Source organism: Poecile atricapillus, chromosome 11, assembly GCF_030490865.1.
Source record: "Poecile atricapillus isolate bPoeAtr1 chromosome 11, bPoeAtr1.hap1, whole genome shotgun sequence".
NCBI lineage: Eukaryota > Metazoa > Chordata > Aves > Passeriformes > Paridae > Poecile > Poecile atricapillus.
In genome coordinates, this window is record NC_081259.1 from 17,443,969 (window position 1) to 17,468,519 (window position 24,551).

Genomic DNA, 24,551 nt, shown 5'->3' on the forward strand with positions numbered 1-24,551 from the left:
TGTTTTTCCTGTGCTTTTACATCAGTCACCTGTTTTGATTGCTGCAGCTGGAATGCAGTATCAAGTAAATAAATTCATTCATAGTCTCAATATAGCTAATAATATATTGGCTGCTTTTTAAATTTTTCCTCTCTTTTATTTGCACTTAGTAGTAGAATGACAAGAAAATAAGAATGATTTTGCACCATATCACCAGCTTTCTAAATGCAAAATCAGGCAGGTCGCCCATATTCAGTGTAGTAAAAAGGAAATACTTAGCTGTATGTTGTACAATAAAGTAACATTTTTTTGCTTTAAATGTACCAAGGAAAACTTCAGTTAGCAACTTTATGCCTATGTCTAGTTAAAACTATTCCTGAACTTGGTCTAACAAGCTTTAGTAGGGGTCCTGAGCATTCATGGTTGGTGTCGATGTGTGCTGAGAACAGACAGCACTTCCCCACGGCTGTATTGATGATGGGTTTCTTTTAGAGGATAGGATGAGCTGTGAGCTCCCAGGGTCCAGCTGTGGATGGGGCATTAATAAGCGTGGGTGTGACTTGAGCAATGTTCAGTTAATTTATTTACAGGGAAAGATACCTGGAAGCGGAGTATGGTTGAATTTTCAGAGAAGCCCCTTGGTGGGAGGTGACCATCATTTTAGCATAACCAGAATGTCACATTTCACCCTTTGTGTCTGCATAACCTTCATGTTTAACAGGACAAAAAAAAAATGTTTAATTTCTGTGATGCAGATAGGATTCTTGGTGCTGTCAGCCATGCTGACCAGCTTAGGTTAACTGGTTGCTGTATTAGAGCAGGTGAAGAGTGATCAACCACGTGTCCTCAGTAGCAGTGCAGACTCAGCCAGAAGGTCAGAGATATTGATAGTTAGCTCAGAGGATGGCACAGCTGAACCAGAACCACCAGGATGGTCTGCAGGGGACAGTCAGCAGGTCCTGTAGCTGAGGAAGCTTCAGAGGTAAACATATGACAGAAAATGGGATGGAGGGGTGTGAGGGGGGTCTGCATCAGAATCCAGGAATCCTTCCCTCCAGCATCAAGAAGTGTGGGGATGAGCCCACAATATCCTACAACCATGCACATGGCTGAAACCACTACACTGTCTGTCCCAGGCCACATCATGCCTTCCATGGGAAAGGGAAGTGGTGTGATAAAATTGCAACATCTGTGATTAAAGTGTTTTGCTATCCAAATTCATTTTGCCTCCATGCTGTTACTTGCTCTTCAACCACAACTCCTGAGAGAATCCCAAGTAGAATTGCTTACAAGGTGCATGTACAAAAAAGCAGAGATGATTGATAGAAAGTTTTGCACTTCTAAAATTTATACTTCTATCACTCAAAAGAAGCAAGCATGGGGTTTTAAAATGGGTAGTTACTTAAATTAGTATTCAGTGATTGAGATAAATGTGAATAGCAGGACTGCTCTAAAGATGTCTATTAAGGTTTATCTGCAGTTACAGTGCTGACAGTAACATCTTTCCAACAAGAGAATAGTCCCTAAGTGACCACAACTGGATTTTGATTTTGTTACAAAAAAAGTAAAACTTGCAAAGTCACAAGACCTGCAGGGAGGAGTGATAGTTTTGCTGACAAAAGGTAAAGACATTCTTTTTTCCAGTGTTTTGAATATGAATGTTTTGCTGCACATTTGTTCTTGATGCATCATTCAATTAATTGATCTCTAGGTTTCAGAAACACAAAAAATAATAGGCAAGCAGTATGATGTATAACCTTGTACTCACACAACCAAAGTAGCAACTACCAAACATAAAGCTATTTCTGCAACTTTTATTTTAAAGTTACTATCCACAAAAATCTCATTATAGGATGTTTCTGTAACATGTGCTTGTAATAAAGCGAGAATAAATTGATAAAAAGGAGCAGAACTTTTAAGAACAAATAGTTACATATGATTCTGAATTAATTTTTGGTTAAAAATTTACCTCAAAACTCACTCAGAGTCGTTTACCCCCTCTTAGTTTCTTTTTCTAAAAACAGAGATCTTCTTTCTACTAGAAGTAACTCTGTGGTGGGGGTTCTTAGCTTTCACATCGGAAATAGGAATTAAGTTTTCTGATGTTTGGCCCCATGAGAGAACAAGCAAAAAGCATTTGTCATTCAGATACCTGCTTCTGTTTTACTCAACAGAATGGTACAGAAAAATAACATTTGAAGTGTAGAAGTTTGCATAGTTAGAAATTACAAAGATCTTAAGTGTACAAATCTTAAATGATCTTTTATAAGACCTCTTATAGTCTGAACACTCTGCAAACATTAAGAAAATAATGATTTCCTCCACTCTCTGATTATTTTTCATGATTACATAGTAGAGGAGTTTTTGGTTTTTGGGTTTTTTTTTACTTTTTGAATCTGTGGTAGATCACTAAAATCCATTTAATCTTTATAAGCAGTTGTATGTTCTGCACACAAATGCAGATAACACAGTTGAGTCTAATTATTATCTGCAGTTTTTCCTGTTGCTGAGCCCATTTCTCAGCCAGACAAACTCCAGGAGAGGCTGTTTCAGCAGGACTCCGGATTAGCCTTCAGGGGGCTCTGAACTGCAGGCTCCGAGGTGTGCAGTGAGGTAAACCAAGCTCACTTCTGCTGCCGGTGTGCATTGCAGTAGTACACATCCTGTACTACTGGTTTAGGTCAAACAAATACAAGTTTAAACATTGTAGGGCCTTTTAACTGAATATTTCATGCTTACCAGCACTTCAGGGCAGTGTGGGGTATTATTCTAAAGAGAACATATAGCTACAGTGAGAAATTGGAAACTCAAAGGAAATGCCTAGAATAGGTTTGGATTATTTGAAAGTGATGTCACCTGGATACTTAGAATTATCAGCAGAGAAATAGCTAATTTGATTTTTTTTTTCAAGTGCTTTGATAATTTAGGAGAAAAAAAAATATTCCAAATCATTTGGATTTTTGCTTCTATATGCTTTTAAAATACAATGTAAATTGTCATTACATTTCATAGATATATTTTCTCTGAGATTAGCAGATAGCACAAAATTCTCAAATGTTTCAGAGATTCACATCACTGAATCAGTGGCAGGTCATGTCACCTTTCCATGATAAATTTTCACAGCTATGAGAGTGAGAAACGGCTTTTTTTTTAAATAAACACATCTTAGATGAGTTGTCAATATGGCAAACAATAATCCTCTCAAAAGAGGAACTCTCCTAGAATCTTCAGAACTGGTGAAAATGACTGAATGGTTGACACAGAAGCAGATTCTGTGATAGAGAGTATACAACATAGATTCAAGTTACCCAGCCCTCTTAAAAAACTCTACCAGTGGAAGCTTACCCAGATTTTTACAGCCCATTGTTTGCCTGCCCAAAAGTTTTAGATGAAATACCATTACTTGCATTGAAAGGGTAATTTCAAAATAGTCTCTTTCAATGCATATTGAGAAAAGAGTTTACAAATGCTACAGAAACTGACATAGAGGTGCATTAAAAAGTGTTAAAAATGGGTTGTGGCTTTAATTTGGGGGATGAAAACAGCAGTATCTTCTTGTTATTTCACGTTCTGCAGCTGTAGGTTCTGTTCTCACGGCCTTTTCTAGGTCTAGAAATGGTTCCTGCTGAAAGGTTTAGTGGAGTATTAATGTCAAAGATGGAACTGAGCAGCAGCCTGACTGTTGGTATTTCACAGGGTTTGTATTGCCTGCTCTGCTATCACCAAATGGATCTCTTGCCTTACATACAGATTATGTTGAACAGGCTACAGTCACCAGGAGAGCAAAAGCAGGCTTGGATAAGCATAAGCAGATAACTTACACAGAATAATGACCATTTCTGCTGTGAGAAGTTCTATCCTGCATTTCTTCTTGGCTTTCCCTTTTCAAATAACCGAGTTACACAATCAGAGCCTTTCTGCAGCTTTTCAAAAATTCAGGGCCAGAAGGAAAAAGTTTTCTTTTAGTGCAGTAAATTTTGAAGGAGTTGCACAACACTGAAGTTATCTTTAAAACGGGGAGTGCTACCAAATGGACTTCTGTTGATTTTTCTCCTTAATATTTAACATTATAAATCAAAAGACTATGCAGCACAGAGAAATCCTCATTTTCTCTGAAAAGCCGTTTGACTTTCTTCTTTAACTGTAACTTTAACTGTACTTTGCTCCAGTGTAATGAAAAATAATTCTATGTTGAGTAACATAGAAGCAACCTCTCACTTACAGGTCTATAAAGAAATTTCCTGCTAATGGCTCTTAGTTCTGCAAGTGACCAAAAGATTTTTGCAATACATTATGAAGAGACTTTTACTACAAGGTTCTGGCAGGATAACATGATCCCCAGGTATAAAAGAATTTTTACCATAACACTCTAATAGATTGTTGGGTAATCACAGTAATGGAGTTAGGAAATTAGTCTTTTCCAATTTCTTCCCTACATAACAAATTTCTTACCTTTCAGCTGGTGTAAAGGTAATTTCAAAGGCATGAGAACTTATGTTTCATGAAAATGGGAGTCAGACAGGTGAGGACCCTTATTACTCACCCTTTCATAAACATGTAATAATTTTTAAGACTCCAGTGACTCCAACCACAAGATCTGATCCATTGGAACTGGGGTTTGCTTAATTGCTCACAGGACTACTTCATTAATTTTGTAAGCAATCATTGCTAAAGTGTTGCACTATTTTATTAAATTATATATAATGTTGGCTACCCTGTACTTTCTGTGGCATTTGACCACCTTAAAATGAATTTGTAGCATGATGTCATTTTGATTTGAACATCATAATCACAAAGTTAGTGAACTGAAGTAATTTAAGAAGCTGAAATGTTCTTAGATGCAGTGGGTTTGAGGCAGTCTGAATTGCTAATAGCATTTCTTTTACAGATAAAGTGTTTCATAAATCAGCTTGTTCACTTTTAAACACGGGGTCCATTTATTCAGCCCTACTTTTTGTACAGATTGTTTCCCAAATAATGCAAACAAGCCCAGTTACAGTGAATAATTATTCCATGTCTGTCTAGAAAGCTGAAAGGATTCTAAGAGCTTATACACAATAACTTCAGTCCATTTATTTCTTACATTTTCTATTAGTGTCTCATTCCTGAATTGCCAGTTAAGATGACCACAAGCTGTTTCCTTCTTCAGTGGAGACAGTATACCAAACTGTAAGCCTGATTGTCTCATGATCAATAACACAGCAAAGTGATCTACCAGCTGTCATCTCTGATTAATTTTCACTGAGGATGTACAAAATACTTCAGGTAACGCTGATTCTGATGTAGCTGTCAGTACTGCTACACATCTCCTCAACTCTGTACAACAGTGGCCTGTCCCTATGTGATGAAAAAATAACTTTTATCCTTCCTAGCCTTTAAAACAATATTATCAGCTTCCTTCAGCTTATCTGCTAAAGATTTGAAATCCAGAAAATAACATGTAAGATTGGTTAATCTGGGGAGAAAGTGATCTTCCAGTGCTTTATATAACTTAGTCTCTGGATCAGGTCCTCTACCTGATTTAGTGCCCTCAGACTCTCCTTTCACATGCTGAGCACTAACTTGGACTCTGACCTCTCTGACAGGAGTTTTCAGAAGGTAATGGTTTGTGTTCTAGTAGCCATTGTAAGGCGATTTCTCTTTGAATTCTCACCTTATGCACTGTACCCATGTGCATTTTCTTCCCCATCCCTCTGTGCTTTTGTCTACATTGATAAAAAGCACACACTGCTTTTTCTGATTGTAGAGCATGTAGTTGACATCCTAGAAATAGGAGCTTACTCAACATTTTCTCTGCACCTGTTTTTATACATCTTCAGATTGTTTCCTTCAGAGATAAATCTCTGTTCTGAATTTTCTCTTCTTTCAATTCCTGAATTTTCTCAACTGATCTTCCCTTCAATACAACTTTATAAGTCCCATATAATGACCTGCTTGGTAGCGTGCCATTATGGAAAAAAGTATCTGATTTTTTGCTGGTTTCAGCCCCTAGTGCTAGAAATAAGTTGAAAACAAAATTGTTCAGTTCACATTTTCTATGCCTCTGACTAACCAGACATTCTCTTTGTGTTGTGAAGGCAAAAAAGAAAAAGACATGGCAGGTGGCCTCTCTTTGAGTAAGAGAATCCTATAAAGGACCAAAGTGTGGTATATAATATATCAGTGTGATCAACAGATGCTTATGTGAATAAAAGAAATAAATCTTTGGAGAGGGCAGCATTTTTTCAGCCAAGACACCTGTCTGGATAATATTTTGTGTCAAAAGTTGACCTGACGCACAAAATTCCTGATTTCTGCTATCTGAAATATCAACTGGAACATTCAAGGTAAGGTTTGAATTTCCCTCAGTAGTGAAAATTTCAGAAGAAAGCCAGATAAAATTTAAAACCATCAAGGAAGATAATCTTGCTTAATATTAGGAATGTACACCAAACTCTGCCTAAAAAACTTTTTAAACCATTATCAATATCTTTTCTTAATATTTCCCTTTAATTTGAATTAAAATCATGTGCCAGGAAGCTGGGCAATAAACTGTCAATGGTACCTTGTGCTGATGTTGTGTTACAATTTAAAAAAACCAAAAATGTAAGTATTAGCTGTGAGAAAGGTAGAGGTTTTTCCCCTGCTTCTAGTAAGGGTATCTGAACCAAGCCAAATTCTGGACATGTATCACTAATATAAGTTTTGAAGCTATTGAATCAAGTCAGGCTTCAGCTCCTCTGGGGCAATCACGTGAAAAATGAAAAACCCCTATCAAAAATTCATGGTATCACCTCATGCTAAAATCCTGTAATATCTCCTATTCTCTGTGCAGTGAAAAAAATACTGTATTTTATTTATTTCCCATATAGTAAAACCCAAAATTATGTGTCTACCTGTGCATTATTGAAAACCATAAAAAAATCTCACAGAATTCAAGCATAAATTATAATGATTTCTGTATAATTAATACAGCTTTAAAAGTACATAGAAACTCCATTAAGTGCAACTGTCGTAGACATAGTCTTCTCCAACATGTCAGCCTCCTGTTTCAGTCAACTTTCTTCTCTCATTTCAGCTTAGATTCTACAACTTAGGTTCTTAGGGTTGCTCTGCATGTTGTTTCCCCAACATTCTTCTACTCTAATGCTTTAGGCTGTTGTTATTTCTGAAAAATAAACAAAACACGTGACTTTAATTAATAAAAACTTCCTCCCCCACTTCCCTTGTAGAGTCCAGTCATTTGATTTTCAGCTGTACTCACTGTTGCAGCCATTGCTGCTTGTAGTTTCAACTAGGTTGGCACCACACTCTGAAGAACTTGTCCTTGTAATGGAAACTTTCCTGACCATAAAAAACAAAAAGGAGACAACAGAGAGAGAAAAATATACACAGCAAAAAAAGTTATCCAGGAAGAGATAAATTAATGGAATGATTTTTCAACTGAAAAAAGTTACATGGATCTTCTCCAATTACTTTCTAATTAATACTCATTGGTTTTGAGAAGCATGTATTTGAGGGAGAAGAACAGAGATCAGAGGACAGTACAGCATTTGGAAATATATGGCTTCTTTCCTCAAGGTAATGTTCCTGTTTGTCTGATTTCTTAGGTCTTTATTTAAACAATTAGTAAATAGTACAGAATTATTTATCAATTCTCTTAGTGTTTGGAAATTATGTGAAATTTTCCACACTTTGTTGAGAAGTTAATCTTGTAAATGGAGCTGATCATTTGCTGTTTAGTTCCCTTTCTTTTAATAGTAATTAGACATCTTCTCTCTAGAGAAAAGTCATGAGCTATTCTTTGTTCTGTCCAGTTTGTGTCCTGTGGTGATGTAACTCCTCCACAAAATCTGTTGTCTTGGACAGCTTAAATGGCTTTATTCCTAGACCCTGTTGTTTTGGCTGGCTGAGTTCCTGTTCATCAATATTATACTTACCTTACAGGTAATTTGGCATTTCAGCATGCACTTATGATGAAATATAGAAATTAATTGCAGATTTATTTTGGTTTTCCCTGGAGTTTGCTCTATTCCTCTGAGCTATATGTGTGGCATTTAGGCTTCTCTATTGATTTTAAAGAAAAAGTGGCTCATGTGGCGCATCTTCTCATCAGCTACCTTTCTTAGTCTTCTTCCAGTAACCCTGGTACAATATGTTTCTGGAGGAAGAAGACCAGATGGACCTGGTCTGATTGGTGAATTGCTGGAAGCAGAATATGCCATTTGTTCCTCAGTTGCAGTATAATAACAGGGATTTTTGTACACTTCCCTGTTTTGCCCATATCAGAAGGACATGCTTTATCAGCACTGTTGGAGGGGGTGGGAAGTTGTCTCAAGATGGAGAGTGGCTAGATCTGTGTTTGCCCTGCCTCTGTGCTCTCTGCAGATTGGAAAAAATAAATCATCAGTTGATAAAAATGTGATGACTCAGCTAAATGTAAAAGGAGAATTATTTCCCACTGTTCACCCAGAGCTTTCATGTGCAGCCCTACTCTTTTATGGATTACTTTCCCTGATAGTTATGATTAAGTTTTATAAGCAGAGCAATGAAACCTCTACCTTTGTGTGTTGAATGGATTTGTTTCTAGGGAGAGTGAAATGCACTTGCACATGCTTGGTCCTCAAATCTGCCCTAATCTGAGAGAAAGAAAACTTGGAAAGGAAGGGGTGTACAATGATACAGACAAGAAAATAGAACACAGAGTTCTATATTCCAAATGATTTGATATACAATTATAGGGATTCAGTTGTCTTGTCCTGAACTTCAATTAGTATCTCCCCTTCTGCACCCCTCCAGATTATATTACTGTTTATACTAAAATCTCACTAGAACCCTCTGCTGAAAGAGCCATGGAAACACTAACACAGGATCAGGGAAAAGGCTTTCTGCTCTCTGATTGTGGATCAAATGTCTTTGTTAATGAAGTGGAATAGTAGAAACTGCAGCACAGTATGTCTCTAAACATTTTAAACTTAATATATCCTGTTAGGAGGCCAAGTCAAAGATGATGCACACTCTCAGCTATCTCTTACAAGCCTTAGTTCTGCCCTCTTCTAAGATATAGGTGATAGATGAAGTTTGAGAAAAAGGTCTGGATTAATGACAGCTTTTAGCAATAATCCTCATTCACTCAGCTGAAAAGAAGGGAGTAGATGAAAGTATCCACTTGAGACTCCTCATGTGTTGGTTGCTTCAGCCAAGAAATAAGGAGTTACAGACATAAAGTGTTTCACTTATTAGATGAGCATCTCTAGCAGATGATCATCCTAAATCAGCCTCTGAAGTGTAAAGGTAAGACAATTTTAGCCAGTTAGGTTCTTTCATCTGTACTAAAGAAGTTGATAATGGTTTTATGGTATTTCCCAAGTTAATCTGGTGTGTAAAATAGGGTTCAAGGACAACTATGTTATAACTGAGTTGTTGCCCTTTTTGTGTTGCTGATAAAGAGGCACTACTATTTGTTCTGCCAGTTAGGTAAAGCTTGAGTAAAGAGAAGATGATGTTCTAAATGTCTAATAAAAGAATTTTCAGAGACCTGTCATTGCTGTCACTCAAAGCTTCTGTACTTGGGCCATAAAACTCAATAGATTGTCTCTAGCTTTCCCCTAATTTTACTGTGACACAAAAGGGATCTTTTAACACATTGGTCTCTGAAGACTTTTTTCGTTTTCTCAGATACAAATTTACTTCTAAAGAAATACTGTCTGTATCTCTATGAGACTTGAATGAATTTTTCTTGAGTTAGTTTAAACTATATTTTGTTCAAATAAGTTTATAGTAATTTGCAAATGTGTTTTAGCAAACAACTGCTGTGGCATTCTATGGCTAAGCAAGATTAATTTAATTAAAATTGCTAATGGGGGGGGGTATCCTTTACAACAAGGGTTTTTTTTAATACCAATAGTTTTATCAAATGCTCTCTATCTCTTCTAAATACATTCAGCTGTGGTAGAAGCTGGTATTCAGTGGGTTTCCATGACAGCAGCTGAGGTAAAACTAGACCAGCTATTCCAAAGGTCGCTTATTGAAAGGCACAGAGGAGAAAGGTTTATTTGGCAATGTGACCATGGGAGCACAGAGAACAGAATTGCAAGAACCTTTGGTTATTAAAACCAAGGAGAAGTGCAGTATAGGAGGAAAGAGAAGAAGCTGCAAGTCTGTGATGGTAAAGAAGTACAGGGACTGTAAGTTGCCTTACAGAGGCATAGAGATGCATAAACACATTTTAATAGTATATGGCAAAATGAGTTCTTACAAAAAGTGCTGTACTCTAAAAATAAAGAGGGGACAGAGGAAGATGCATTGCAGGTGAAGATAAGTTTGTTTGGGTTTGGTATAAGTGTAGTGATATATGTACAACATCAAATAGTTGCCTCAATCCCAGTAACTGCTTATTTGTTTTCATTCCAAGTCCTAATACGTCTAAAATGCCACTAAAACCAACCCTGCAGCACTTGCTGCCTAGCACTGACATTTGCCTTCTACTCAAACATGGATCATCCTGGACAAATTAGTTAGCTCTCTGAGTTGTCCTAAATGCTAGCAAACATCTGCCTGGATGTATTCTTCAATTTCATTCTTTCTTTAGTTTTCCTTTTTAGATGAGGTGTGGTAGAGGAATTAGGAGCTAATGGCACCAGCTGCTTTGGTTGCCAATTCAGTAAGAACAGTTTCTGATCCCTAAGCACTTTGTTAATTTACTTCTACTTCTCAGTCTTTGGACAACACAAGGTAGATTAATGTTTTAAAATGTTAGCACTAACTCTAGATAGACTATAACATCTCAGCTAGGGGTATACTATTTTTTTACAAAGCAACTGTAAGAGAAATGACACTGAGAAAACTTCAAGCCAGGAAGTAAATATTACAAGCAACAAGTTGAGACATCCACATTCATTATGCTGAATAACCATACAACCTTATGGATAATTCATTACATACTTTTACATTCATATAATTAGTACATGATTACCAGAAGAAATTTCTACTTGATTGAATAGCTTCAGCCTTATGAATCACTTTTACCTGCAAAGGAAGTAGAATGCTCCAATTACAAGAACTCCTAGAAGAAGAAGGGAAGCCAAGAAAGCTGCAAACAGGTCACCTTTTGTTTGAGATTTGATGCTGGGCAGCAAAACTTCCTCACAACGAGCTCCTGTGTAATTCTCAATACACCTGGGAAACCAAGTTGTATTTGGATTAGATGGTGGCTTGTCATCTACCATGAAAAGCATAAAGGCTTCTTCTGAGTAGACAACTTGTTATGACACAATTCAAAGGTTATGTTTCCTTCACAGCGAGTCTTACAGAATTTCCTCTCACCTCATATTTCTGGAACAAATTTTTTGTTGGGCATCAAGTTTCTGATCCGTACTGCTTTTATATATTAAGTTTAATATACTCATCACTGACATTTAATTAATTAAGCCCATTTCTTAAGTGTTAACTGTGTCATCCTACTGGTTCTCACACAGTAGTCATGCTTTCTTTTCCCTGTTTCAAGAAACTTTCTGGTTTCCTTTGTTGAAGATAGTACTGTCAGCTAACAAGATCAAGGAAATGGGAATTCATTGAGATACCATACAGATCAAACTGCAAAAGTAGTTTATGCAGTGTAATAATTCATGCCAGAACATGTTACATGCTTGGTGAATAACCCCCTCTTGGAGAAACCTAAGTAGAAGTCTACTCTACTATGCTTATTTTATGTGTTGAGCTTCTGAAAACTTCTTCTGAAGAAAGGATTAAAATGAATATGGTATTTTACCATGGTAAAATGGTATATTTTATTAAAAATAAATAAAATTAATGGCTTAGTAATTCATATTCAGTCAAAAATAGGTTGAAGCTAAACTAATCTTCATTTATTATGTATTTTGCACTTATTCTGTTAAATTTTCTTAAGGAATTGATTTAATTACCGAAAATGGAAAGCACTTCTTTCAATATCTACATTCTGTGTGTATTTTTTATGTATGTAAATTTGCTTCTCTCTATTTGTATTACTAAAGATCTTGCTCCTTCTTGCTATTTCTGGCACTGAAGTCATAATAATCTGTGACATAAGCAATTTCAGGCTCCAGCTGAGAAAAATGGGCTAAACTGCAACATACTTGAAGTTCTCAACTGCCATTGGCAGCTGCAAGGTATAATTTCAGATGAGGTTTAAGAAGGTGGAGAGGGGAGGAACTGCCAAAAAAGAAGATTGTTTAGCATATCTAACTAAGAGCAAAGGATCCCTGTGAGTTTTCTGACATGATGCCTGATGTGAATCCCACTACACTTTCTGTAGGTTATGAATCGGTATTTCAATACTGCTGGCCTAAACCACTGCACAGTTACTACCCCTTTATTTTAATTCTTTGTCTTTGGAAATATAATGGAAGATTTAGACACTAAAAAAAGACATCTAATTATCATCAGATATTAAAGCTATGCAACTGATCAAACAGACACCATTTACTAAGGACAATCTCAGGCTTTTCAAAGTCATGATGTTTCACTGCTGGGAGAAGCAAGGGTAGGCAGACTGCTCTGATTGCTTGAGATAATGTTCCAGATATTTATTCTAAGTGTAGTGGCTTTTCAGTGGCCTATTTCTGAAATACTGTAGAATACTTTAAGAATAGAAGTGTAGTTTGAGTGGGGCATTGTTCTCTAGCAAGTGAGAGAGAAATGCTTTGGAGAGCTGAATAGAGTAACAGGAAAAGAAAATGGAATAAGAAATTCATAGGAGTATTCTTGAATAGCAATGAAAACTGGAGAATAATGCAAGGCTAAAATGATACAGGAAGAAAAAAAATAGGTTTTGGCATCAAATTAAGGCTCATGGAAAAGTTCTAAAGAATGAGTGTAAAGGGAGTAAGTCAGTAGCTTAAAGAGCAGAATGAAGCAGGAGGAAGGCAAGACAGTTGTAGCTGCAGAGAGGATCAGGTAAAGGGTAAGGGTTACTGAACTGTTGTGATACAGGAGAGTGAGTTCGTGTGAACAGTGCATGGAAGCTGTATTCGTGTTCTGCAGACTGTAGGAAAAGAATTGGGAATGTGTTGACAGCATAGCAAAAGGGTCACTGAGATCGTAGCACTTCCTACAAAACAGAAAATAGAACCAGATGCTTAAGGTAGTCAGAAGTCTTTAAGAGGGAAAAGAGCTTGAAGGCCTAAGATGGTAAGGGGAACACTGAATGATATGAATCCAAGGTTATAGCAAAGAGAAAAAAAGCCATACAAAAGCACATGCTAAACTTAAAACATCCTGGATGCTGAACCTATTAATTCTGCATGGTTGTAACAAAAACAAGTTCTAGAAACATGACTAGCTAGTTTGATAGTATCTGTTTAACTGTGAGCAGTGCATTAGGGATTACAAAACTACTCATTCACTTTCTCTAGGCTGGCCTGTTGATATACTTGCTGAAAGTGATTCCATACTATCTAGAAAATGCTGTCATATAACCTAAAAAATATGTAAATTTTCATGGAAACAGGAAAATTAAGGTGAGGTATCTCTGGGTTACATTTAAATAATAAAATTGTAGCTGTGCTACAGTTAGGGCATTTCTGAAAATCCAGATGTTCAAATATTTGTTTGAACAAGCTTTTATGAAGTCACTTTTCATGATGTACAAATACATAAAGGCCTATGTTAAAGATAGAAGCAATGGATGCTTTAAGACAACCCAGCAAGGTTTCTTCTCCAAGTCCTTTCCTAAAATAGGTGAGAAAGAAACTAAGCAGACTTCAGTAATTAGCAGTGGAATTCTCTCAGAAGATCTGCTTATCCTGTTGCTCCAATCATTTCAGTGGAGTTACCTATGCAGTGACTGCAAGGAAGACAGAAACAGTCTCTAACAACAGTGTCTGTATAGCGTCTCCTAGAGGCAGCCAGTCTTACTATACACAGCCTTAAAAGCCAGCAGCAACTCAGTTTATCTTGTTTATAATGGATGCCTAAAAGGAGAGCACAAGAGCAGTTGTTGTCTTGGCAGGCACTGGTGCACCTGCACTTGAATTAGGTGGGGCAAAAGCCAGGTGCAGGCTGTGGTAAGGAGGAGTTGCACTCACTGAGTTTGTGTTCATTGGCCAGGTGCTGCTGTTGCACATCACCTGCATGCTGTTAACCTGCTGATGCTGCACATGCCCGGTGCTGCCTTTAAATGGCCCTATTATGCAGCATTCCAGAGTTGATTTTTAAAATGAAAAAAGGTCTTTCCTCCTCTAAGAAAACAGAATTTCTAATTCAGAGTTGAAAGACAGCAGACTTCAATGTTTGAAGAAAATCCATGACTAAAACCTCCCATTTTCAGCTGGCATCCAGATTTCTCTCTCCTAGATGGCTGCACACACACCCACACCTCTTGTCAGATGAGATGAGCCAGCCTTGGCTATAATGTCCTATAGGAGCTCCAGACAAAACACCAGCATATGGAAAAAAATCCATAGAATCTTTCAGCACAGGGTAATCACATCAGCATCAAGGCAAGGTGGAAGAAAATAGACTGCACTGGATAAGATGTCAGGAGATGACCAGCAGGTCTGCAATTACATTGATCTTTTACAATCTGATTAGTAACTAAAAACATAACAGCCTTGCAGTAACACGGGCATTTCTGCTGTCTCCTTTCAAATGCTGTTTGTTGGACAGTGCAAATGATCATATGGCACTGGGATTTAGTAAGAAGGTAAAGTTTCTTTCTTTGCCAGGCTCTAGGGTGGGCATCATAAGGAAGTATCTGACAGACTGTAAAAGTAGGAAGTAGAATGTGAGTCAAATATGCACACAGATTCTCACTGCTTTGCATTATACTATCTGGATGTTGACTTTAGTTTTCATTTAGTCTTCCTTTAGTCAGGAAAATATTGAATACTTCTTGGCATAAAGCCTCCTTGCATGTAAATACAGAGCTCTGAGCAGAAAAATATGAGAAATTATCTGCTCATCAATGCAATTCAGATTACATGGCTGATAACTTCAAAATCAACATAATTTTCAGTCTGTAGCAGGCTTATAAAAGTTGTCCTAATCCATACAGTCTAAGAACATCTAGTAAGTATGAAAAAGAATTTAGAGGCAAAGTGAATAAGCAGTGGCAAAGTTAATTGGACACCTAAGCAGCTTTTAAAAAAGTTCTGCACAAGTTTCAAAACTGTTGCCCTCTATACACAGAAAATAAATGAAAATGCTCCTGCTGGAAAGAAGTTGAAAGAATGGGTTATTCTTCCCTAAAAGCATGGCTTGTTCTCCTTTCCCTTAGCTATGTGTTTGTATGGCAAGTTTTCTATATCTGGTAGTTATATTAATTCAGATTGCTAATAGTTTTCAAGCAGATAAGATAGTGGTTTTATATTTTATGTCCCATTAAAAAGAAATCTTAATTATTCACCCTTTTAAACTTTACTTTTGGTGTGTATTCTAACTTTTGTTACTACCTTTCAAGCCAAAAGCAGAATTGAAAAATACTAATTGGACAGCTTGTTTCCAGAAGACCCTGAGGTACATTAAAGTGTATTTTTGGAGGCAGAGAAAGAAGAAAAGCCCAGATGAGTGGGAAGCCCTTCCCTGGCAACTTGCAGGTTGTGTATTCTGAAGGCTGATAGCACAGCAAGTGTATGACTTGTGGGGATGTCGGAAATGGGGGATGAAGAGCCCATCACAGACAGCCAGGCAAGGAGTGGGAGGGAGTATACAAAAAATGGTAGAAGGAATTTGCAAGGATTTAATGGATTACCATAAGAAAGGTGGAGGAGAGCTTCCATTAGGATGGAAGCAAAGGAAGAGATACCCTTGAAAGATACACAAGAATTTCAGGGAGGAGATTTGCAAGGTCTGCCTGTGTCTCTTGCAGTACTTAGCCCTCCACAGAGTAGGATCTATGTCCCAAAATGAGAGCATTCCTTGTTAATTTCTGTGCACTGACCTCTGAAGCAGAGTTCTGTGTGTGTTGTCTTAGACCATCTGTATTTTGCTTGAAATACAAAAAGAATGCTCTCAGAAATCTGCCAAGTGTAAGAAAAAAATGGGGGTAGCAGAGCTCCCCCTAAGAAACCAAAATCTTCACTTAATTCTGCAGTGCATTAATTAATGATCATGGGACAGCTGTGCATCAGGTGCTGAGGCAAACAGCTTTCAGCCTTGCGTTTTATGATACACCTGAGGCAGCTGCTTTTTCATCCTTCTCTGTCCTGCTGCCTGTTTATTTAGTTCATTTGAGTGTTCCTGGGTTTGAAGCTCATCTGGCTTATGGTGACAGGTGTGCCTTTTGCTGCTGAGAATATTAACTCATTGTTAGGAAAAGCAGCGAGGAAAGATGGCAGATGGGCAACCTCATGTTTTAACACACATCAGCTGTATTTAAAATCTGTTACTGTTGCACATGGATGAGGATCAACTAATGTTCTGTTGATATTAAATCTCTGCCTTGTATATATCCATTTCTGAATGATGAAAATAACTGAAATTCCAAAGGTAAACAGCAGCTCTTCATTTTTAGCATGCTACAAAACACATATCTCTAAAGAATGATGCATTTTTCTTAGTCACATGGTGAAATTACTTCCAGTGATGTTGCATAGGGTAATCTGGACTAACTCTGCTGAGCACGACACATTTGTGTAACTGAGTACCATGTGAAGGAGAATGTGGTTTAAGGTATTTTTACAGTTTGCTAGTCTGCTCTTTCTCCATCTCCTCCTTTTAATTAACAATCATTCAGCCCTTGATTTTTAAAAGTGATTTGAGTTTTGTTTCAGTAGGAGATGATCATTGAGAGCACTGGGGAGCTTTGGGTGGGATTTGGCAGAAACCTTCATCAAAGAAACTGTGCAACTGTGATGATGACATGAAGTTCCAAAGCACCAAATATTTTCTGAATTCTGCTGAATAGTGATGCATTTTTTCTGTTGTTTCTATTCACATCACTGCTGATTACTAAGATATCTGTGTGTAAACAAAACCTTTCTCATCTATAATTAGCCTTCTCTGACTGATTAAGAAACATGCTTGGAATGAAGATGTGCTTAAATAGAATGCTGCTATTTAAACCCATCTAACTTCATAATCAACCACTAGATACAGAAAAAAAATAGTCGATAATTTAAATGCAGTAAGATTGCTTGAGTAGAAAAAAATTGCTCTTAAGATGTTACTTTTCTGCTTCAGCAGATTATAAAATCCTACAGTACCTGAATTGAAAATTACTCCATTTGGAGCTTTTAAAGTGGAAATTACCTATGCTGACTAGTTTGTGCTCCTGAAGAATAGATATTTCTGAGTATTTTTTACTTCATACTTAGTTATTGCATTGAATAAATCTTCCTTGTTACACAGTCCAGCAGTAGCTGAGAGGGTGCTTTGAATTTGTGTAACTGCTGCTCTTTATTTAACCATTCATTTTTCATTTATGTACAATAATAGGAAATAATAGGAATTCTAGGAAAAAAACCCATGTATTTCAAAATATTTTACTTTCTGTTTGCATAGTATTCATTTTATATTGCATAAGCTTGCAAGGTTTAGAAGACAGAATAAATCATCATACAGCACTTCAGAGCTTTAATCTCACTTCTGGATCTGATTCATTGTGACACTGAACGATGACAGTAATATGCTGTGTATATTTTTCAGTGAACATTTACCATAAAAATGCCTCTTTTCTCCCTAACTAAATGAGTTTGTGTGCTTCGTTTTAAGTACTTAGATTGAACTGTCCCAAACAAAAGAAAGTAATATTTTAATGAGGCATCTGGGAAAAGATGTTTCCTTCTTCAACTGTTTTATTCAGTTATCATTAGTTATAGCTCATGACAGAAGAGGGAACAGAAGTTGCCACGGAAGAAAAAAGGTAATAGCCTTAAGCATATGTAATATTTGTCTGAAAGCCTATTTTTTTGTTAAGCAAACCCATTAGATCAACCATAATTTGTTTTGATGAATGATAACTCAGAATTAGTAAATGCAGGACACTGAAAAGTGACAGTTTTATTTAGCATATTATGTCTTGGTAAATCAGAGAATAAAAAGATAGGGCAGTATTTATGCAGGGAATGTATCCACATGCAAAACCAGGAAGTGTTTCTTTTCCAGTTTGCTACATGGGCTTCAAAAGGAAGAATGGTTCTGTTATGGAGTCGTGTGAGAAGTATCTGTATTTGCTGCCTTGATGTTTCTTTATCAAGTAGTCTTTGGCTGTCACTATAAGCTGCTCTTTGAGTATTTCAGCAAGATTTGAAGAACACAGTAAGTCTTAAATTACATCCTCTTTCTCCCCTTAAAAGACTGTATTATTTTTTGTGCCTCTGCATTTTGTTCAGGTCAGGCCATTTTATGTTACAAAAATTTTTGCAATACAATTAATTTGTAAGAAAAACTGTACTCTGCCTTTCTGAATGCCTTTCCCACAGTCTATATTCCATGAGGCAAAGGGTATTTTGTTCTTTCTGTATTGAAATGAGGAAATGTGGCTCTAAATATAGAAATCCTGAATGCATATGTAACTGAATACTGTTCCATCTCCCAAGCAAGTATACAACAAGTATATACATTTCTTTTTCTCATATTGCCATGTCTCTATAAGCTAGGTAAGTGATAGGTAATTGGTATTTTCTTTATAGCTAATGCTTTAGCAGTGATTCCTTAAAGAAGGAAAATGGATAAACAGTCTTTAGACAGCTACTGTGCAATACTTAAACACACAAACTTTAGTTTCACTGACCTGCAGAATGGACTGGATACAGTAGGAATCATATAACAAATCCCTCCATTTAGACAAAAAGATCCATAACTGGTGCCACAGAGTTCTTCATGATCTTAAAAATAAGACCAAAACAAACAGTGAGAAAAATAGAGACTTCAGACCCAAAAACCACAAAAATGAACCACCACACAAATAAAACCAGCCTATGAGCAGAAAAGATATAGGTCTTGCCTTCCAGACCAGCAACAGAGAGTACTGTTTTCAGAACACTTTCATGTAACAATATGCAGAAAAGATCAACAATTTATCACTGTATCAGACGTGTAACACCTAAATTAGATGAATAAACCACACTTCCTCTTGCAGTGAGGGAAACTTTAGAATTCTTCATTACTTCCTATGCCTTTCATGACCACTCACCATAGTGAGTACAGTGATTCACATGATGATCTATATGAAGTCTGTGCCACTGGAACAGGACAAACCAAACTATCTTTAGCTTAACTAGCTCCTGCAATAGTCAGTTACTACAGATACACCCAGAATAGTCCCAGGTAAAGGCCAGGACATTTTGAGCCTGCACTGGGCTGCATTAAAGCTCAATTGTAGCACACTGGGACACCACCAGGTTTCCCCACCCCTATTCTCAATAGCCAAACCAGGGGACAGCCTGCAAGCATTCACTAATGTACAGGATTGCTGGCTACAATCTTATTTCCACAGATCTCAGAAAGGATTTTTCCTAACTCAGTAGGCTTCTTAGATGAATTCTTAATGTGTTAAACATAATTAGGCATTCTAATAACACCCCAAATAAAGGACGCTAATGTTGGCACTTGTAGCAGCACTTGTCCATTTTGTGCTTAAAAAGCATATCTAACTGTACCACTTCACTCTTCCTGAAAGCAGTCTAAATTTGGAAGCTGGACTGAATATATTTATGACACATTTAATGCATCAGTAACTAATTTCATATACATACATCTATTTTTTTTTTACATATTTCTTCCATCTTTCCATCTTACGAAACCACAGTATCTCAATCAAAACAAAAATAGAGCAGTCTTCTGACATCACAGGGGTGATAGTCATGTGTTACCTCACACTTTAGGTGTTCTTGCTGTTATTTCTCCCAGAAGTTCTGAAAACAAGAATTCTGCTGTGTCACTATTTAGGTATAGAAGACATGTTCTATACATAACATAAAGTTAAGAGGAATCAAGATCTTAGTTTTCTTATTTGTCCTTCCAAGAAAAAGAGTTAGGGTTCCCCTTTATTCCTGTAGAAAAAAAAGTAAGAAGTGTGGCCATAAGACATTCTACCCTAGAGAGACCTTCTACAGCTTCTTATCTAAAATAAGTCAGGCTTTTCTAAGAGTGGCAGAAATGCTCAGCTACTTCTACCTCTGTTCAACAAAACTATTGTGCATCCTGCTGTCCTCCAGGCCAGCTTTCACAGTTCCACTCTCCCCTTTTTTCCTACATTCTTCCCCTTCTGTGACAGGATAATGATGTAGGAGTGTGAGTAAAGTCCTTACATTATTTTAAGATGAAGACAGTTATACCCCAGGGCCCAAGAGAAATTCAGTTTCATGTTCCTGTTACCAGAATCCAAATACCACTCCCAGCATCCAAATGGTAACTGGACCTTCTTGCCTGTGTGCAGATAAATTAGGAAACTGGAGGAGGAGAGAAGGGCTAGAAAAATTGTTCATGTTTGACCTTGTTGCTCAGAAATACGTGTTCTGTCCTACCTTGCTAGAAATTAAATGGAAATTTATTTTAACTCTGAAGCTTTCTGTGCTTGTCTGCTGGCAATTAATTTACTACAAATTCACAATTAAAAGACTTAAAAAAATATTTTCTATGGGTAACTGTACAATTGCAATAGGAATAAAATGGGAACAGGAGAAAACACGGAGGTTTTTAAACAAGAACTACAGCTTACTTGATTTTAGTCTATTCGAAACTAACAGAGTTTCGAATACTGTGAGAGTGTAATTCAATTGAAGGCTACACCCTTCCTTGAATGAAGAAAGGGGACTGAGCACATCAACAGTGTCAGAGTTGTACCTGTACAATCTTAAGAATCAAGGAAATAAAACAAAACTTCCAACTCTGACCTGCTCTCAACTCTGTTAAGTGTCTGAGGGAGTTAACTGTTGAAATTCTACCAGATGGAACAGGAAGATGATAGAAGGTAGGCCCCGCAGAAAAATCCTTTTGAACAGCTCATGGAAAGGTTTCAAAGAAATTCTCATGAGAATTAATGAGAATTTGTTAACCTCCTTAAAATTCTACCTTATTGGTTCTATTTCTTCATCTTTATGCAGAAATAGACCTGTCTCACACTGGCACAGGGGCAGAGTACTGAAGAATGCTAAATGCCTCTAGTCATTCAGGCCTTGGAACATTTGGGAGAGTGAATGCTGTTAAGGTGTGATCTTTGTATCAAGGACCAGCTCTGCAGCCCAACCAGACATTTCTGTTCTGGCAAAATACCTCAGGCACTTTCTCTTAGGTCTATTAGAGAAAAGAGAGAGGTGGAGAGAGAGAGAGCAAAAAGTCCCTAGGAGGCCTTTGAAACCTTTTTGATTGTAATTACAGACAATTTTTCTATAGGTTATTTCTTTCTAGAGATAGATTTTTCTTCCAATACTAAGTGAAAAATGGTAACCTTAATTTTAGCAGTAATGAGAAACTTGAAGAAACCTCTATGTCCACCTAGATCAGGCACCCCTTTCTACATCCAGTTGTGCTTTTCATTAATTCTATTTTGTGTATTAATACTTTGCTACTGATTAGTAAAACTATCTGAGTAACACAGTATAAAGTAAATGTTAGAATTATGAAAGATGATAAAAGAAAATTCAAGAAGCTTTAACACCAGGAAAAAATATTACTAACAAAATGTAATTATGTACAAGACCAAAATAGATATTATTGTGCTTCACACCCATGGTATTGAAATGCAGTAGCTTGCTGCAAATTTCAAAGGTACAGTTCTGTATTTCTAACAGCAAAGTGTGAAAGCACCAGTTAATCTCTTTAATTCTATAGTCAATGATGCAAAAGAGTATACTGGAGAATCAGAAGGGGTTCAATACAAGCCAAAACACAATTACATTAGCATTGGTGAATGTGTCATGATTTTTCATGAGGTAAGTCAATACATTATATTAATCTAAAAATGCAAATTGTATGCTTTGAAAGTCAAATGTACACTACAGTCAGACTCCATAATCAAGACAGAAAAGTTTAACAAGTCAAGAGATGATGGGAAATTTAAAAAATACAAAAGATTTAGCTTTGAAATTAATAGATCTCTATCAATGTATGTTGTACATAACACATAAGTATGTATTTTGATACCCCCTTCTATGTGAGAGATTAAAGAGAAGTAGGACGCAAAAGTTGCTGTTGTAAAAAGTTGGATTTTTGTGGAAGAAGTGAAGAGGAATAAAATGAGGTTGTTCTTTATAATGCTAGACTGAGTACTTAAAACTGACAGAGGTAATAGCAGCCTCTAAATACACTTATTCCTAATTATTCTTTTTGAGGACATGCAGGTGTCCTGGTTTCAGCTGGGATAGTGTTTTTTTCCTAGTAGCTGGTAAAGTGCTGTGTCCCTAAACTGTGTGGTCTGTTTGCATTTAAACTTTTGTAACCTGACTGTCCTGACTATTAAAAAAACCCAAATGCAGGCTCAATGCCACTTTAACCCCAAAGAGCCAAGTCACTTGTTGGCATTGATAATCCACATGTTGGCTCAGCTGTATTGCCTAGTCCAGAGGCTAAAATACTAGACTATCAACACAAAAAAAGGAAGAGAGAAGAGTGGGAATTGTTGACAGAAGATAAAAGGGGGCTGCATGCACGCTTCTTTGCTTGTAAGCAACTTTGGACTGCATGCTAATCAATCACAAACTGAAATATTAGGATTGATCAAAGCAAACAACTCCTTTCAGAATTTGTACCACTGTCTGGTAAATTAGTGAGGGATAGCATCTCTGCAAAGCAGTTGTGACAATTCCAGTGGCAGCTATCAAAATCAATGCAATTTTAATGAATTCTAATTATATAGATGTACATATCCAAGTAAAAACTTGGAAGAAATTACCTGTTCGCATATTATTCCGACAACAATTTTTGTTCTTAGTCAGAGGCAACAGCACCTAAAGACAAACATGTAAATTAAGCATGCAATTTTAAAACCTGGTGTCTTTTCCCCTGAAGAAATAGCTATTGGAATGCAACTTTCAGTGTTTCTGCTAAGACATCTGTTGCATTCTGACAGTAATGTACTGTTACATATAAATTCCATTAATTCACAGCTAATGGCAAACATTCAAGTCTGCTGTTCAGTGAATCCCTGAAGGCAGAGTAAAACTAAATTCAGACTAAAGCATGTTTAAACAATGAATACTTTTTAAAAACTGCCATGCTTATTCAGAATTGTAATACTTGATGCATTTATGCAGTCTTATTGATCCTGGCTAGCTAATTAGATTGACACTTACACCTTGAAAGACAGTGCACACAACTGAACCATTCCTCAGACTACTAATTAGTCAGGTAAGATCTTGGTGGTAGAAGTCTTCCATTCCACAAATGAGAACATTCCAATTTGTCTTTTCTCAGAGCGAATATGTGTTTCACTTGCATGTTCCTCATGTCTGGATGTTAGGTGAAGTTAGTAATATAAGCTGTGAATTTATCAGAACTTACACAATGATTTTTAAAATCTACAATAGAAACCCTCTGCCTGGACAGAAACCAATGTTCACTTGACATTGCTAAAAGAAAGTTATTCTGTAGACATGCCAACTCTATAACCATCTATATTCTTGCTATATTCTGTTTTCTTGTTATGTATAGTCAAGGTTTACTGTACCAAATAGGTTACTGAACAAGTCTAACATAATAGAACATTTTCTTGTTTGCTCTTTCTTTCTTCAGAGTGTATGCAAAGTAAATATTTAAGCAAACTGTCCTATATTGAAAGAAAAGGTTTTTTTCCATTAAATGATCAAATAAAATAAATTACCAGCTTTATGAGAAATAGTTGCCTATACTGCAGCTTTAACTAAGAAAAAGCTGACTTTCTGTAGAGGCCCATTTCAAAAGGTGTAATGCATTTGTACTTACTTTATAAGTAGATGGTTCTGGATTTCATGGGACCTCAGGTGGCTTCTCTAGCTTTTGAAGTGTCCTGTCCATACAAGAAAATCTGAAATGGCACTTCCCTGTGGTACTGGGCTGTAACAGCAAGGTCCCCACCCAAAGGCGTCCTCTTGAGTTGCCTCACAGCTTATGCTTTGCTCTGTGTACAGAACCAAGAACAATTAACACAGTATGTAGCACAAATAAACAGGGGTCACTTCAGAACTAAAATCCTGTTTTTAAAATAAATAAGTCATCCTGGAGATTCATTTTTCTAGCAGTCAAGATCTGGATTCTGTATGTGCTGTTAAAAAGGTTTCAAGTGTTCATATAGTGCTGTGTGGGTGAGGTTACAGCAAAGACAAACGTGTACAGGGGCCAAGTACAGAATAAGGTAACAACCCATCATGTTCATAGGATCACTTGCATATTTTTCTAGGGTTACCAGTTCTAGAGTTTACTCCTAAATTCAAAATACTCACATAATGTAGTACATATCAATTGTATCATACATGTATTTTACACTGGCATCAAAAATCGGATTTAAATTTGTGTTTTATTGGAGCAAATAGTCTTTGTTCATTTAGTTTCTCTTTTCACAGAAAGCTCAAAAAAACTGTATAATATCCAATAGCTCTCATAAAAAATAAGCAGAATATATAAGCTAAATTTCAGACTAGCTCCTGTACTAGTTTTAATTAGGATATGAATCCTTGAATTGACAAAAGTTTGACTTT

The 24,551-nt window shown here is 36.7% G+C and overlaps 1 protein-coding gene across 1 annotated transcript; it reads right to left on the reverse strand.

The window, feature by feature from the left end:
• Positions 1-227: 227 nt before the first annotated feature.
• NRG4 (neuregulin 4) lies at positions 228-23,969 on the reverse strand. Its single transcript, XM_058847232.1, has 6 exons — positions 23,800-23,969; positions 22,772-22,826; positions 18,671-18,764; positions 10,987-11,136; positions 7,223-7,302; positions 228-7,126 (listed from the first exon to the last, which is right to left on the reverse strand). The coding sequence occupies exons 2-6, from the start codon at positions 22,779-22,781 to the stop codon at positions 7,110-7,112; spliced, it is 351 nt and encodes a 116-aa protein (XP_058703215.1). The 5' UTR covers positions 22,782-22,826; positions 23,800-23,969; the 3' UTR covers positions 228-7,109.
• Between the last annotated feature and the right edge of the window lie 582 nt (positions 23,970-24,551).